Source organism: Cavenderia fasciculata (genome assembly GCF_000203815.1).
Source record: "Cavenderia fasciculata unplaced genomic scaffold Scf_EUAJFUG02HR96I-5, whole genome shotgun sequence".
NCBI lineage: Eukaryota > Evosea > Eumycetozoa > Acytosteliales > Cavenderiaceae > Cavenderia > Cavenderia fasciculata.
Window position 1 is genome coordinate 1925135 of NW_004457624.1, and position 16564 is coordinate 1941698.

The 16564-nt window shown below is 35.6% G+C and overlaps 7 protein-coding genes across 7 annotated transcripts; 6 read left to right on the plus strand and 1 right to left on the minus strand.

The window, feature by feature from the left end:
- Positions 1 to 1436: 1436 nt before the first annotated feature.
- Positions 1437 to 4750, plus strand: top1 (DNA topoisomerase I; the record flags this gene model as incomplete). Its single annotated transcript, XM_004350652.1, has 6 exons — positions 1437 to 1557; positions 1718 to 1845; positions 1925 to 3082; positions 3173 to 3585; positions 3647 to 3779; positions 4058 to 4750. 6 exons carry the CDS (start codon positions 1437 to 1439, stop codon positions 4748 to 4750), a joined length of 2646 nt encoding a protein of 881 aa, XP_004350703.1.
- Positions 4751 to 5001: 251 nt separating this feature from the next.
- Positions 5002 to 5446, plus strand: DFA_11757 (uncharacterized protein; the record flags this gene model as incomplete). Its single annotated transcript, XM_004350653.1, has 4 exons — positions 5002 to 5121; positions 5145 to 5209; positions 5286 to 5384; positions 5422 to 5446. 4 exons carry the CDS (start codon positions 5002 to 5004, stop codon positions 5444 to 5446), a joined length of 309 nt encoding a protein of 102 aa, XP_004350704.1.
- A 267-nt stretch (positions 5447 to 5713) lies between these two features.
- DFA_11758 (uncharacterized protein) lies at positions 5714 to 6859 on the plus strand (the record flags this gene model as incomplete). Its single annotated transcript, XM_004350654.1, has 4 exons — positions 5714 to 5846; positions 5881 to 6021; positions 6101 to 6496; positions 6570 to 6859. 4 exons carry the CDS (start codon positions 5714 to 5716, stop codon positions 6857 to 6859), a joined length of 960 nt encoding a protein of 319 aa, XP_004350705.1.
- A 160-nt stretch (positions 6860 to 7019) lies between these two features.
- Positions 7020 to 7951, plus strand: DFA_11759 (uncharacterized protein; the record flags this gene model as incomplete). The annotated part of the gene is made up of 2 exons (XM_004350655.1): positions 7020 to 7023; positions 7095 to 7951. The coding sequence occupies 2 exons, from the start codon at positions 7020 to 7022 to the stop codon at positions 7949 to 7951; spliced, it is 861 nt and encodes a 286-aa protein (XP_004350706.1).
- A 325-nt stretch (positions 7952 to 8276) lies between these two features.
- On the plus strand, positions 8277 to 11600 carry DD3-3 (uncharacterized protein; the record flags this gene model as incomplete). Its single annotated transcript, XM_004350656.1, has 5 exons — positions 8277 to 8289; positions 8420 to 8535; positions 8747 to 8910; positions 9279 to 9314; positions 9803 to 11600. The coding sequence occupies 5 exons, from the start codon at positions 8277 to 8279 to the stop codon at positions 11598 to 11600; spliced, it is 2127 nt and encodes a 708-aa protein (XP_004350707.1).
- A 567-nt stretch (positions 11601 to 12167) lies between these two features.
- Positions 12168 to 14395, plus strand: DFA_11761 (uncharacterized protein; the record flags this gene model as incomplete). Its single annotated transcript, XM_004350657.1, has 3 exons — positions 12168 to 12584; positions 12667 to 13005; positions 13073 to 14395. The coding sequence occupies 3 exons, from the start codon at positions 12168 to 12170 to the stop codon at positions 14393 to 14395; spliced, it is 2079 nt and encodes a 692-aa protein (XP_004350708.1).
- Positions 14396 to 14503: 108 nt separating this feature from the next.
- Positions 14504 to 16553, minus strand: fttB (uncharacterized protein; the record flags this gene model as incomplete). The annotated part of the gene is made up of 6 exons (XM_004350658.1): positions 14504 to 14643; positions 14709 to 14892; positions 14947 to 14989; positions 15123 to 15158; positions 15554 to 16205; positions 16490 to 16553. 6 exons carry the CDS (start codon positions 16551 to 16553, stop codon positions 14504 to 14506), a joined length of 1119 nt encoding a protein of 372 aa, XP_004350709.1.
- Between the last annotated feature and the right edge of the window lie 11 nt (positions 16554 to 16564).

Consider the following 16564-nt stretch of genomic DNA (forward strand, 5'->3'; position numbering starts at 1 on the left):
AGTTGAAAATAAAAGAATGAAATTGAGGTTGAGAGCATCTGTGTTTGAGTAAGTGTGTGTAAGTATACAATGATAGAGTGAAAATAATATTTAAAACAACGTCTATCTATCTCTATCTCTCTTGTTTTGAAATCTAATTTAAATGTTGAAATAGAACATCATCATCATGTGATTAGAATGTTGGTATCGAATAATAAAAATGATCTATATATATATAAATGTAACAATAACATCATGATGTTGATGCTGGCAGTTGGATCAAGTGTATTGGTGAAAAAAACAAAAGCTCTGTTCTGTGCTTGCCAAACATACAAAAATGATATTTATGAATCTATCTCTGAAAATATTAACTATCGTCGTCGCCCTATCTGTATCTATGTTTCATGATTTAGGATGGGTGGTAAACTACAAAATTCTTAAACCTTTTCAAAAATGATAATACTAATAATAATAATTGGTTGTCTTTGGAGAAGATTGATGGAGGGAAAATTGATACTTGGTATGTGATTGCAATAATTATAAAAACCCAATGATAAGAATGTATTCTGATGGTGATAGTGGTTAGGGTGAAGAGAGAGAGAGAGAGAGAGAGGTAGGATATATATCGTGCGTGGTGGTTGAGACCAACCGTATCACCAACCACACAAAACAATGTTTTTAATACAAGTTGGGTGGGAGTTGGAGTTGTTGTTGTATTCTGATCGATTGTCAACTATACTTACAAGGAAGGAAGTGCACGTCAAAAAAATAATGAAATATATATAGTATTTATACAAAGATAAAATAGATATAATCTCTTTTGTTATAATTTAGAAAAGACAGGAAGGAGGTAATAATAATAATAAAGTTATTGCTCTATACTTGAGGACCCTGTCTTTCTCCAACTAGGTATTTTAAAGGAGTAGTGATAACAACAAGTGTTAAAAAACACAATAGGAATAAAATAGACTCTCTCTTTGACAATGGGGAGGCCAATGTAATGGAAGCCTGCCAACACCATGGTGGTTGGCAAAGACTCAAATTTATTTTTTATATTTTAGGTTGGCGTTTTCAACCATTTATATTCGATGTCGCTTTTTGCCTTGAGTCTAAGGGTTGTACCCCTAGACTATCTATCTCTCTCTCTCTCTCTCTTTTCATTTTGATTTTGGTTTTGATTGATTTACTGTACAATTTTGAGTGAGTTGAATTATTTATCTATAACACTCTTATATATCTTTAATCCATTAATGGTTTGGATATGACCTCATCCCTATCTGTCACTCACTCTCTTCCTATGGGTGTGATAGTCATGAGGTCTTTGATGATTTTTGTTGTACCATTTTTATTACTAATACTCCCTACAATTTTAAAATGATTATTATTATTAATTAATTCTCTTTTGATCTGTCTTTCTGTGTATTTTTCTAGTTGATCTTTCTTACCACAGCCAATATATGTATAAATACAATCAAAGATATTACCTCTTCGATGGTTATAATGTAACTTATTTTATCAACTATCATTTCATATTCCCATTCATGAATGATAGTAGTATTCTCATTGTTTGCATAGCAAGTAAAAAAGGGGAATGAAAATTTAATAATTGGAATTACCCACCAACAATATATTTTTAGGGTGTTGGCGGGAACTTTGAAATAATTTTTTTCACGAACGCACTTCACCTTCATACTTTATAATTTTTTATCTCTCTCTCTTCACATTTTACTTGCTTTAGTCTATCTATACATTTGTGTACATTTATATATACTCTGTTGTGTATTTGTATCTCTTATTATATCATACTTGACCTCCAACAATAACCTAAATAATGGTAACAAACAACCTTTATATATCTTTACAAGAGTAACAAAAAAGCTAACAAACTCTCGTCTTTCTCTTCTCTCTATTCTTTACTTTACTTTACTTTACTTTATTATAATAGGAGACCAATAATGGTGTTATGAAGGTTGTAGATGATGATTCAGACTTGGTTACAAACGAAAGCTCGGATGAGGAACCAGTTAAACCATCATCAAATGGTATTAAGAAACCATCTACTCCTCCATTAAACAACAACAACAATAACAATAACAATAACAATGGTACACCAACGAAACTATCTACTCCACCACTCAACAGTAATGGAGTTAATAAGAATTATAAAAGTAGTCCTACATCAACAACGTCGACAACTTCAACAACATCTACAACTTCAACTACTTCAAATAATAACAAAAAAGTAAAGAAGGAATCGTCACCAATGGAAATTGATGAACCAGTTACCAAGAAATCATCACCAAAGATTAATGGAACACCAAAGAAACCTCTATCACCACCACTCAAAAAGGCAACTCCTGCAAAGCGTAAGCAAGCTGATTCGAGTGACTCTTCTGATTCGAGTGACAGTGACTCGAGCGATAGTGATAGTGATAGCGACAGTGATTCATCTTCAGACTCGAGCGACAGCGATTCATCTTCAGATTCTGATTCATCAGGCAGCGACTCTGACTCATCAGACAGCGACTCTGATTCATCAGACGATTCTGGCAAGAAAAAGAAAAAGACACCAGCCAAGAGAAAGGTGGTCATTACCAAGAAAGAACCCAAAAAGAAAAAGACACCGGCAAAGAAGACACCAGTAAAGAAGGAGACCACACCAGCCAAGAAAGCACCAGCCAAAAAGGCAGCAGCAGCCAAGAAGGAAAAGACGTCCACCACTTCTACCACCTCGACAAGAAAGAAAGTTAAAAAAGAAGAATCTGATTCAGAGGATGATAAAAAGTCAAAGGGAAAGAAGAGAAAGAAGGCAGACGACAGTGACGACGATGAAGAGGATGCAGAAGATGGATATAAATGGTGGTTGGAAAAGGACCATCCTAATGGTGTTAAATGGGAGACATTGACTCACAATGGACCTGTTTTCCCACCCGACTATGAACCACATGGAATTAAATTATACTACGATGGCAAGGCACTAGAACTCACACCAATTCAAGAAGAAGTTGCCACTTTCTATGCTACCTATCTTGAAACTGAGCATGTTCAAAAAGAACAATTTAGAAAGAACTTTTTCGCTGAATTTAGAGCTTTACTTAGTACTGTAAGTATTGAAAAACAAAAAGAAAAAAGATAAAAGAAAAAGATAATAGAAAATATTTATTTACTTTTATTTATTTAATTTTTTTTTTAGGAACAACAAAAAGTTGTAAAATCGTTTGAATTATTGGATTTCTCAAAGATTCACAAGTTTTTAGTTGCACGTAAAGAAAAGAGACTAGCAAGAACAACCGAAGAGAAAAAGGAAGAAAAGGATGAAAAGGAAAAGTTGAGAGAAAAGTATGGATATGCCATGGTCGATGGTCACAAGCAAAAGATTGGTAATTATATGGTCGAACCTCCAGGATTGTTTTTGGGTAGAGGTAAACATCCAAAGACTGGTATGCTAAAGAACCGTATCTATCCATCGGATGTGACAATCAACATTGGCAGTGAGGCAGATGTGCCAGAACCACCCATCAAGGGGTACAACTGGAAACAAGTCATCCACAACAACACAGTGACTTGGTTGTCGTTTTGGAAGGAGAATGTCAACGGTGGCTACAAGTATGTGTGGTTATCGTCATCGTCCAATATCAAGGGACGTGCTGACATGAAAAAGTTTGAGACTGCGCGTGGTCTCAAAGAGTGTATCGACGACATTCGTGACGGTTACAAGCACAAGCTCAAGAGCTCCAACCGTAAGGAGGTGCAGTTGGCACTCGGTCTCTATCTCATCGACAAGTTGGCGTTGCGTGTTGGTAATGAAAAGGGTGAAGATCAGGCCGACACGGTCGGTTGCTGCTCGCTACGTGTCGAGCACATCACCTTCCCCAAGGATAAACCCAACCACGTCACACTAGATTTTCTCGGCAAGGACTCGATGCGTTACCACAACACGGTCGAGATCGACCCCAAGTTTTACAAGCAGCTCAAGGAGATGGCCACCACCAACGCAGCGGGCGGCAAAAAGAGCGGGTCTGACGACATCTTTGATCTGCTCTCTGTCACCACGCTCAACACCCATCTCAAAAAGCAGATGACTGGTTTGTCGGCCAAAGTGTTCCGTACATACAACGCATCGATCACCCTACAGAACGAGCTCGCCAAGATGCCCGACGACCTCGAAACGATCGACGAAAAGATCCTCTTTTACACACGTGCCAATCGTGAGGTTGCCATCCTCTGTAACCATCAGCGTTCGGCTCCCAAGACACACACCGAGTCGATGGGCAGATTCCAAGCCAAGATTGACGAGCTTGACGACCGCAAGAGACTGGCCGCGCACGATCTCAACCAACTCAACGAGAAAAAGGGTGAAGCTCTCTCGTCTTCTGAAAAAAAGAAGATCATGAAACGTGAGGATGAAAGATTGAAAGCTGCCATTCAAAAGGCCATCGAAACCAACAAGGACGCCGAAAAGACCGACGAAGAGGTTCGCCAAGAAGCAGAGACCAAGTTTGAAAGATCTCGTAAGCTCTCGGATCAAGTTGACAAACTAGAGCTCAAGATTGCGTCGCTCGAGGAACAAATCAAGAAACAGGAATTGACAAAGACTGGAAAAGATGAAACATCAACCGTCGCCCTTGGTACCTCAAAGATTAACTACTTGGACCCAAGAATCACAGCTGCATGGTGCAAAAAGATGGAAGTTCCCATTGAAAAGATCTTCTCAAAGACTTTGCGTGACAAGTTCCCCTGGTCTGATGTTGATGAAGATTGGGAATTCTAAAGAATAGAATAGAATAGAATAGAAGGAAAAGGAAGGAATCCTTTAAAATTGAACATACACTTTTAAATAAAGATATCAAAAAAAAAGATCATTTAAAAATAAATAAAGAGAATTTAAAACCCTAACCCATTTTTTTTCCCCAACACCACGACGAGAGACTTTGCGTCGTTGTCAAAAAGTTGATCATCGTCTCACATTCTTGACCAACATATCATTTTAAAAACCATAGATAGATAAACAGATAGACAGAAATGACATTTCAATATGTTTTAAGAAATGGAATAATAGTACTATTTATTATTCCATTAGTTGAATTGTCATATGGTCAAATTGGTATTCCTTTGCCACCTGATGAACGTGAGTATTCGAATGTATACAATCAATTCACCATTAGTTACCAATATTTTTATTACAAACAAAAACAATCACAGTCGCTTCAGCAATATGGTTAATCAAACAGTAAGTAACAACCAAAAAAAGATTTTAATTATTATTTTGTAAACTAATCAAACTTTTTATTTATTCAAACAAACAGATACAAACTTCCGATTCCTCAAGATCAAACCCTTTGTAGCTATAAAGATCCTCAAGATTTTCAACCCTTTTTTAGTCCAAATGGATATATTTCTGGCATGTAAGAGAGAGAGAGAGAAGTATAATGTAATATTTAGATTCTTATTGTTAACTAGATGCTAAACCCTCTCTACTACTACAGGTCAGATATATAAAAGATACAACTATATGGACTGACAACGGAACGCCAAACCCTTTGTTGAACCTTACCTTCCCAAAGTTATCTAATCTATTAATCGATGGAAGTGGCAAAGTCGCCGATCCGGATCAATCATTGCTCAGCCAAATTGGTACATCTTGTTGTCCTCTAATATCACAATTAGCGTAAGTGTTGTGTCATGTCATATTATATTAATAAATTGATTTTGTTTTGTTTGGGTTGTTTGTAGAATGTCTGGTGATCCATCTATGAAAGATATTCCACCTGGTCTGACTGATCTCAGTGAATTGATCGTTGCCCGTTTCACATTTTGTAATGCAACAATAATCAATTTGAGATCAAGTAAATCATTGACCGTCATAGGTAATGAAAAGCTCGTTCGCATTGTCATAGATAGGTCTACAGAATGTCATCCCAGCCTCTTCCACCACCAACAATAACGAATTTATTTTTAATAATGTTGATTTTGGTCTACTTGCTATTAATGTTTCCAATTCATATTACTCTGCTCCTCTTGTTATTACAAGCTATACTATTGGTAAATATTCAAACTAAAACAAATTGAGTACATCCATTTACCCTTTTTCAATTTATATTAACATTGTTTTTTTTTTTAGAGTATCCAATAATCAGTGGGTCGTCAATGTCGGAACCTTCTATTAGTGTTGGTTCAATGATACTAATTAATGGTAATTTTGGAACTTATCTTACAAGTTCCAAGGTATTTTTAACCAATCAAAATAGTCGATACAATCAAACCACATGTGTTGTTGCATTGTTGACAAGTGACCTAATCAAGTGTATTCTTGTCTCGCATTTGTCATCTGGTCTAGCCACCGTTAATGTAAATATCGATGGTTATACAAACACCAATACATATCTGTTAAAATCATTTCAAACAGATTGTGAAATCTCAACAAACAATTGTTATGGTAATGGTGTCTGCTCTCAAAATGGTACATGCATCTGTGTAACTATTCAAAGTGGTGCTTATTATAATAATTGTTCAAAAAGTATGTAAACTTTAAAATATATATTTATATATCTATATACATATTAATCCTTTTTCATTCATTCTCTTTAAAGCATATCCATTTATTACAAGTGGTACTATAAATGATATACAACAAAGATCTATTAGTTTGTATGGAGATTTTGGACCATTGTTTGAACAAACCAATACAACTGTCATTTTGAATGGTACAATGAATTGCAGTATCACTGCAGCAAGTCAACTCTTTATTAATTGTACACTTGAATCATCACCAACTGTATTTGGATATGTATCGGCTGAAGTAAAGGTATCTTCATACCAATACACTAAACCTCGTGTATTTGCATTCATCAATCCATCTTCTGGTGGTGGTGGTGGATAAACACCAAAAGAACAATGTGAAACAACTACCAATTATTGTTTTGGTCATGGATATTGTGATGATAAAGGAAAATGTCAATGTGATCAAAAATATAATCCTGATGATAATTGTTTTACTCAATGTATGTAGATAGATAAGATATTAATTATATTTACTTCAAATGTGTATATTCTTTTTCAAATTCTAATAACATTTTTTATTTTCTTTTTCTTTTTTACTTTCTCTCTCTCTATAGTCACTGATAATACAACATTTACACCAAATAATACATCACCATCATCAACTATTAAAGTTGATGGCATGGAATTTGGATTCCAAATCATTGCTATTCAAGAAATTGGATTAAATGATGAGGTTGTCAAAGAACTATTGACAAATAGTTGGTCATCAAATGTTAGTACTGTCAATTCATTGACCAATGCCATCTATCAATTAAAGATTGATAATTCAAGTGTTCTTGCATCGACCACTGTAACAGCCTACATTTCATTCTCTACACTTGCAAGAACTGTATTGTTTGGAAATCAAGAGCTTATTGTCAATCCAAACTCTATCAAACTATCCGTCTCCATCTCTAATTGGCAATACTCATCAAACATTGGTACAATCAGATTATTATTGAAAACAGATATCAACAATCAACAATTGGTACAACAAGATTGTAAACAAACTGAAATCGAGTCATTCTCATTTGATGATTTAGGTGATATTCAATACCTAAGAGTTATCAAAGACAATATCCAATTTAATGGAAGATTCCTTGATTTTGCCATTGCCGATGGTAGATCAACCTATTCTCAAACTCTTTTAATCAATCAAACTAAATTGGATTCTGACCTGTCAACTGTCATTATTGGTATTACATTGCCTCAATGTCAAGCATGTGAGATTGATCCAGACTTTACACCATTGTTGGTAGGTGATAGTGTTGGTTGTGACAGTCAAACCCCTATCAAATGGAAAATGATTGTTGGTATTGTTGTTGGTGTTGTCGGAGGTGCATGTGCCTCTATCTTTATCTTCCAAGGTATTAAAAAGTATAAAAGATATAGAATTTTAAAAGCAAAATCAATTGCCATGACTAGAATCTAGAAAAACAAAACAAAATAAACAAATAAATAAATAAATAAATCAATAAATCAATAAATAAATAAATAAATAAATAGTAATTACAAAAAAGTATCAAATGGTTGGGATAAGGGTTGGATAGATCTTTTTGAACTGACCTTCCCTTTAAGATCAAACACATCAATCATGATCAACAACCATCACCTCAACAAATTAATATAAATTTTATCCCAATGCAAGGGAAATCAGATATTATTATTGTGAGACAAATAGAAGATAGGATAGAGATATTATTATTATGTGGTATACCACCACTTCACCTCACCACACCACACCACATAAAGGAAAAATGAGAGGACATTGTGTGGAGATGATCGATCTTTTAAAAGAGTTATAACTCTCTTGATCATGGTACGGGTGCTTATGATAATAGTACACAATGTCGGTTGTCAATGAACCGATGCATTATGTTAAAGCTTTGATATCTACGAGTATGGTTAATCTCCGTACGATTAAATGCGTCTCCTCATTGGATTACGATAAAGAGACACCACTACAGTGGGGGTAATGAAAAACAATCGGGGGACATCTGCGATCATTCAACTAAAGTATGCGGATTTTTTACCCTTGCAACGATGTCATCATCCTAAAAGAACCCAACTCATTATTTTAAATGAGCACCACCGCTTTTTGATGAGCCCCACATGTGCGTAGAGAAGAGGTCCTTCTCACCACAACGAAACATTATTTATTCATCTCTGTACATAGTAGTTTTTTCTTTTATTATATATCTCTATCTCTCTATTTATTTATTTTTAGGTAGGTTTAAAAGATAAAGATAAAGATAAAGATAAAGAAGTCAGCAATGACAAGATATACAAATCACATGACCGATCATTATGTGTTCAATATATCTCATCGATCGATTGCAAATCACAATCTTTTATTTCCTTTCATCTCGTATACTATAACAAGTTAGCATTGTGACTATATATATATATATATATATATATATATATATATATATATATATATAAAACCAACACCATCAATTTCTTTTGATTGATCATATCACCATCGATGTATACACACCACACACACATACATTGCACACACATAGATATAGATAACACCCACGTCTCAATTTTTCGGCAATGCTGCAAACCAAAAAAAAAAAAAAAATTTGTTTCCATTGCGGTAGTTTAAAACAAAATCTTTTAAATATCTCTTTGTGCACTACACTTTATGAATACACACAATGTGATATTTATCGCTTCTCCAAGCGATCATCATTTTAATCAAAAAAAAAAAAAAAAGTCCATCCTTTATTCTCATAAAATAGTATTTTTAGTTGTGTCAAAAAGTCAGGAACAACTACAACGATAAAGTATAGAAGGTCAAGATTGCAGTGAAAGGTGACAAGCCCTAGGTCGGTGGGTTTGGTCAATAACGCAACTTCTTAAGATGAGGACAGTAGTAAACTATGATTTAATTTTTGTTTTTTTTTTTGTTAACTGACAGACCCCATTTTTACTCTGAATGAACAAAGTTGGATGCAGATACCTTTAATTATCCCTTTTTTTTGCAACCAATCGCAATCACACACACTCTCACCCACAGCACACTTTATCTATACCATTACATTGATGTAGTTTTTTTTATATTTATACTTTTAATTTATTTATAAACAAAAACACATCTTTAATTGTACAATTACCTCTTTTCTTCTTCTTTTTTTTTTTATCTCTTTTCACACCCAAACACATTATATAATACCTGTTATATATAAATATATCAATCAATCAATCAACTTACAATTATATTTTCTTTAACTTGATTTATAGTTTTTTCTCAAATGAATAAATTATTATTAAGTGTAACATTGCTTGCATGTTGCATGGCAGTGGTTTATGCCGATATTTATGGACATTCACCACCACACTCTAACAATCGTAACAATGAAGAGTCGACCAATCGTGCCAACGCCAACCGTCTCTTCAACTCTCAAAACAACGACAAGGGTGGATATTGCCGCGGTGGTATGTTCAACTGGTACGAAAAGTCGTATCTCCCCATCGAGTGGACCAACCAACACGGTTGTGGCTCTGACCAGACCACCTGTTCACTCATCCTCCAATACATGTGCACTGATGTCAATGCACCCGCCGAAGAGGCTGTCCGTGACGGTACCACCACCGACACTATCCCCAACACCTTGGATGCTACCAAGACCATGGACACTGCCGACTACAAGTATGGTTTGCACGAGGGTTACTACTACTACCAAAACTGTAGCAACCGTCAACGTAACACTGGTCTCTGGACTGCCACCCAAAACCCAGGCAAGTCTGCCTTGTCCACTCGTCAACAACCAGGTACCACCCGTTATGGTTTCGAGTGCCCAGAGGAGCGTGATTACTACCCATACTGGGCACCAACCCCATGGAAGGATATTGCCATCTTTACCACCGAAACTTCACGTTGCAAGATGTACAAGCGTGAGTCGCAAAACGACAAGGACAAGTACTACTGCAAGACCAACGATACTAGCAAGCTTGCTCCATTTGACTTTGAAAACTGTAATGCCACTGGCGGTGAATGGGTCAATGCCTACTCGCACGACATTGGTGCTCCAGGATGTTACGAAGCTGCATGGAACCACGTCAACCATCTTGGTATCAGTTTGGAGAATGGAAAGTACAACACTTACAATTGGTCACTCCCACACTCTGGCATGGAGCCATGCATCTTGACTGGCACCTGTCGTTGTGTCCTCCGTATCCGTTACAATATCTCCAACTCGCAAGTCGACTATGACTTTGACGCCTCGTACAATGGCGCCAACTCGACCGTCAAGACCGACCCACTCGTCGCCGTCAGCGGTGTCAACCTCACCATCGAAGTCAACACTGCCCAATACGGCCGTACCTTTGAAGATCGTACTCACTCTTTCAACATCATCCCACGTCCCAAGTCACTCAAGGACGCCAAGATCTGGAATCTTCTCGTCAAGGGCAAGCGTGGAAACATTGTCCAAGTATTCCCAGCCATTGAATACCAATTCTCGCCATCACAGTTGCACATGAAGGTCAATGAATACATTCACTTCCAATGGACCGGTTGTGACACCAATCCAAACGGCAATGCCGGTGAAGGTATCGACCAAACCGATCGTTCCAACATTGTCCAAATCGACGGTCTCAACGAGAACATGCCAGCCGAAGATGTAGGTGGTGACACTGCCCTCTTTAGAAACGAAGAGGATCGTATCAAGTTTGCATCGCTCAACCAAAAGGGATGCAAGTCGTACGAGCAATTGATGGCCGACAACAACAACGACAGAAACCAAGTTGACCAAGACCCACAAAACTGTTTCCGTCTCAATGCTGCCGACAAGCACTTTGATGGTGGTGTTTTCAAGATGAGCAAGACTGGTTCCTACTATTACATGTCTACTCGTAACAACAACTTCTCCAACCGTGACCAAAAGGGTGCTATCCACGTTGATCCACTCCTCCGTGCATGGCAAATCGCCTTGATTGCTGTTGGTGGTACCTTGTTTGTTGGTCTCTCTGCCACTGCCGGTTCTCTCTTGTTTGCCCGTAAGCATCCACACAGTGGAGCTGCTCGTTTCTTCCAAAAGATTCCACTCCTTCGTCGTGCTATTCCATAAAGGAGATAGAGACATAACAACCTGTTCATACTATACTATACTATCATCATATTTCTCAATCAATCAATACATACAATTCATATAATCGATAAACCCCTCCTCCTTCTTCAAAAAGTGGTAGTAGTAGTTATATTGGTTCATTTTTTTGACAACAAACAAAACAACAAAAACTTTGAAACTTTGTAATACAATATTATTTCTTCTCTTTTTGATGATTCATTTTCCCTTTTTTTCCAAAAAGTGTGATTATTGTAACTTTAAAAAACAAACATTTAACTATACCTTATAATAAAAAATTTATTATTTATTTTAACCCTCGACAATTAAAATCTGATACTCTGTGACTGTACTCACAGAGATAATTACCCGATTTTTTACCATACCTTTTGATGATTCATCGAAAAAATTTCATCCCCTAAAAATAAAAGAGAAATGACATGGAACAAGCCCCCCATCTCATTTAAATTTAATATTAGACACTTTTACTTTGTTAGACCAAGTTGAACGCAGTTGATTATTATTATTATTAATCATTCGTACAGATAGATAGATTTTACTAAAAAAAAGATGACACATAAACATGAAGGAGAGGTAACGATTCCATATGAATTGTACCAAAAGACAGTAGATGAAGTACAACAAATCAAAACAAAGCATCTCATCACCTATACATCATATGCTGGTATAGCAGAGTTTAACGAGATCAATCTACAAGTAGAACTTCATATTAGAGTATTCCAATCAGAGAGATGTGCTGTCCCATTGATGGGTCAAAAGGCAACCATGATCGATTCAACTATCACCTTTGTCGATCCAACCAAAGGTGTATCTGTTGATGGTGACACTGTCAATGCCTGTATCATTACCTCTCAAAATTACTATCATCTCTATACATCTACTCCAGGTAGATATATTGTAAAGGTTACTCTTTCAGTACCTTATTTAACCTCTAAAAAGACTGGTATGGAATTAATGATTCCTCAAGTATGTAAAAAAACAAACTTTATAGTATACATATATATTTAAAACAAGTATTTACTTACTTTTTATTCCTTTTTCTTCTTAGTCATCAAATAATAATATATCATTTAGAGTACCACAATCAAATGCAAATATAAAGATATTTAATTCATTCCCAGATATTGAATCAACTGAGGAATATGAAAAGAAGAGTGGCAAAGAAACCAATAATCAATACACTATGATATTCTCTAAATTGCCACAAGAAACTCTTCTTCGTGTTCAATGGACATTCAAATCCGAAACACAAGTTCCAAACAACAACAACAATAATAACCTTGTCACTAATATTGTAAAGACTAAACCAAATGTTAATGTTCTTCAAAATACTCTTGGTTCAATTGGTGAAGGTTTATTAATTTTAAAATCAACTTTTAATTATAGAGTAAGATAGTAAACAAATATATTAAACACAAGTACAAGTAAATTAATTTTCATTTCTATTTTTTAAGATTGTAAGTGGAACATTATCAGTATTTAATATAACAATTGAAAAGAATGTAAATATTATATCTGTTGATGGTGAAGCTATAAAGAAATGGGAGGTTGTTGATATTGAAAAGCCAGAATCTTCAACACAACCACGTATGCTTCAAGTACATCTTGATTATGGTGTTGAAAACAACTATGAACTTTCAATCTCTGCCGAGTACAATATGCGTGATACATCGGCTGAAGTTCGTATCCCAATCATGGTATGCAAGGGTGAAGAAATCTCTAGACAACGTGGTTTCCTTGCCATCGAAGCACGTACCAATGTTGAAATTTCAGAGATTGGATGTCTTGCCGCCGACGTTATCGACGTTCAAGAGCTTCCCATCCAATTGTCTCGTTTGGCCACACATCCAATCCTCCTCGGTTACAAATACCTCGATCCAACATTTGAGCTTGTACTAAAGGTCAAAAAGAACTTGGATGTCCCAGTATTGGTGTCGATTTGTGAAGCTTCCCATTTCATCTCTACAGTCTCTGACACTGGTCGTGTCATTCATCAAATGGTGCTTCTCATCAAAAACACTCAAAAGCAATTCCTCCGTATCCAACTGCCCTTTGAATATGACCTTTGGAGTACGCTGATGGATGGGACCCCTATACGACCCAGCTGCATCAACAATGACAATGAGAGCTCACCAATTCTGTTGGTTCCTCTTTTAAAGCCCGCTGGCGCAAAGTCACTCCACAGCGACTCGACATCCGTCCAAATCGAAGTCGTACTGTTGGAAAAGAATATCAGACCGATTGCAAAGAGCTCATCCATGACATTTACAATGCCACGTGTCGATCTCCCACTTAGATCCGTCTCGTTTACTCTCTACCTTCCCCAAAAATTCATGACCAAAAACTTTGAAGGCAACCTCAAAAAGGTCACCTACTATAGTCAAACCCCTCCAGCTCCCATTCTAAAGGACGCTTCGCATACCAGCAACAATAGCAACAACAACAACAATGCCTATGGAGGTAAAAGAGGAAGAGGAGGTTATAGTGATGATGATGACGAAGAAGATGAAGACTTTGGTGGTGCCACCCAAATCAACTCATTGCTCAAAAGAAATGAAAGTATGGATTCCTTTGAGTATAATAGCAAGGGTTCGTCTCTCTCCTTTAGCAAAAAGAGTAAGGCCCCCGCCAGAAAGGGCGCAGGTCTCATCCCGGTCAGAGTCGAGATGCCAACTACAACCAACCAAGTAATGTTTGAACAAATTCTTCTTTCAGGTGATAATGATCTCACTGTCTCTTTTGATTATAAACAATATGAACAAAAGGTTGTAAGATAAAAAGAAAAAAAAAAGTAGAAAAAGAACATTCTTTTACTAGTTTCTTCCTCTAGATCTTTTTTGTATATTCCAACAATAAATTAATGTGATTCATTTTTTATAAATATTTTAACCTAATCTAACTTCTTCTTCATCACCCATTAAATCTCTTCTAAACTTCATTCTTGGATCAACCAATTCCTTTGATCCTTGGAATTCTACCATTAATTTCTTTTCTGGTTTCTTTGCATCGACATAATAATGGTTATCTAATAATATATATTGGTTAGTTATGTGGGTAACCAATTGTTTCTCTCTCTCTAGATTAACATACCACAATGAGGACAATATTCATCAGATTCATCAAACTCTGCATTGATTAACTTTCTAAATACTTTTGAACATTTTTTACAAGCAAAGATCATTTCTTCTGTCTTTTTGATTGGATGATCTGATGCTTCTGCATGGCATTCAGAACAATCAAACCATTTTTTACAACATTGTGCTCTAATCGAAACCTTAATGTTAATTAATTAGTAAATATAAAGGAAAACTGTCTTTATCTAATATACTAACATACTTGAACATTCTAGATAAGTGCAATGAAATAAGTATCTAGATTAGTATAAATGTACTTTTATGTTTAATTTAATATCTCAAACTTACGACTATATGTTTACACATTTTATATATATTACAAAGGAGAGATAGATATCTATATTTACACACCTAAATGCGATCTTCTAACTTTAGACAACATTGACTACAATAAAAGACGACACCACTCAAAAAAAAAAAAAAACAAAAAAGGTTAAAAAAACTAATAACCTAAAAGACTTCTTCTTGAAGAATAGATTGATTTAATTTTTTTTCGTATATTTTAAAGGGGTTTATTAGATTAGAATAGAATTTACAAAGGAGTTTATATTTTTGTTAAAGTTTTTCTTTTTTAAATTTTTTTTAAGATTTTAGTTTAGGGTTTTTTTAAATCCTACAGGGTATTTTTTTTTCCTCCATAGGGTACAAATATTTTTAGCATTTTTTCACGTGGACCTTTTAGTTGGCGTCCTTATCTTCAGTATCTTGGTCATTCTTGTCTATAGAAATTAAAAAAATAAAAATAAAGATATATGAGTATTATTATTTTTTTTTTTTTCTTTTTTCTTCTTTTTTTTTTACTACAAACCTTGGATATCAGAAGTCCAGAGAGTTAAATTGTCACGTAAAAGTTGCATGATAAGAGTAGAGTCCTTGTAAGAGTCTTCAGAAAGGGTGTCGAGTTCAGCAATGGCATCATCGAAAGCGTTCTTGGCCAAATTGCAAGCTCTGTCTGGGGAGTTGAGGATTTCATAGTAAAATACGGAGAAGTTGAGGGCAAGACCCAAACGGATTGGATGTGTTGGTGGGAGTTCGATGAGGGCGGTATCAGAGGCAGCCTTGTAAGCGAGGAGGGAGTTTTCGGCAGAGACCTTACGGTTTTGACCAGAGGCAAATTCAGCGAGGTAACGGTAGTAGTCACCCTTCATCTTGTAATAGAAAACCTTGGATTCACCAGATTGTGAAGATGGGATGAGGTTCTTGTCAAGAACGTCGAGGATATCCTTGCAGATCTCTGAGAGTTCGTTTTCGACCTTGGTCTTGTACTCTTTGATCTTCTTGACGTTGTTTTCGTTACCCTTGCTTTCTTCCTTTTGTTCAATGGATGAAATGATTCTCCATGAAGCACGACGAGCACCAATAACGTTCTTGTAGGCAACTGATAACAAGTTACGTTCTTCAACTGATAATTCAATATCTAATTGAGCAACCTTTTTCATTGATTCAACCATTTCTAAAAGAGAGAGAGTAGATAAAAAAAATAGAAAATAAGAAAAAAAAAAAAAAAAGAAGTAAAATAGATAATTATTAGTAACTTCACCAATAAGAATAGTATCAAGTAAAAAGATAGATAGATAGATATGTATGTGATCAATCTACTCTCTTTATCTTTTAGAGAACACTACATATCAATCAACTAACAACAACAACAATAGTAGTAATAATTACTATTACTATTATTAAATTTTGTTTGGTTGGTGCATCTTCCTTCTTCCTATTAAATAATATAATATATACCTTCATATCTTTCAGCTTGTTCAGCAAGCTTAGCCATGTATACGTTATCCTCTCTTGAAGCCATTTCTAGTGTTA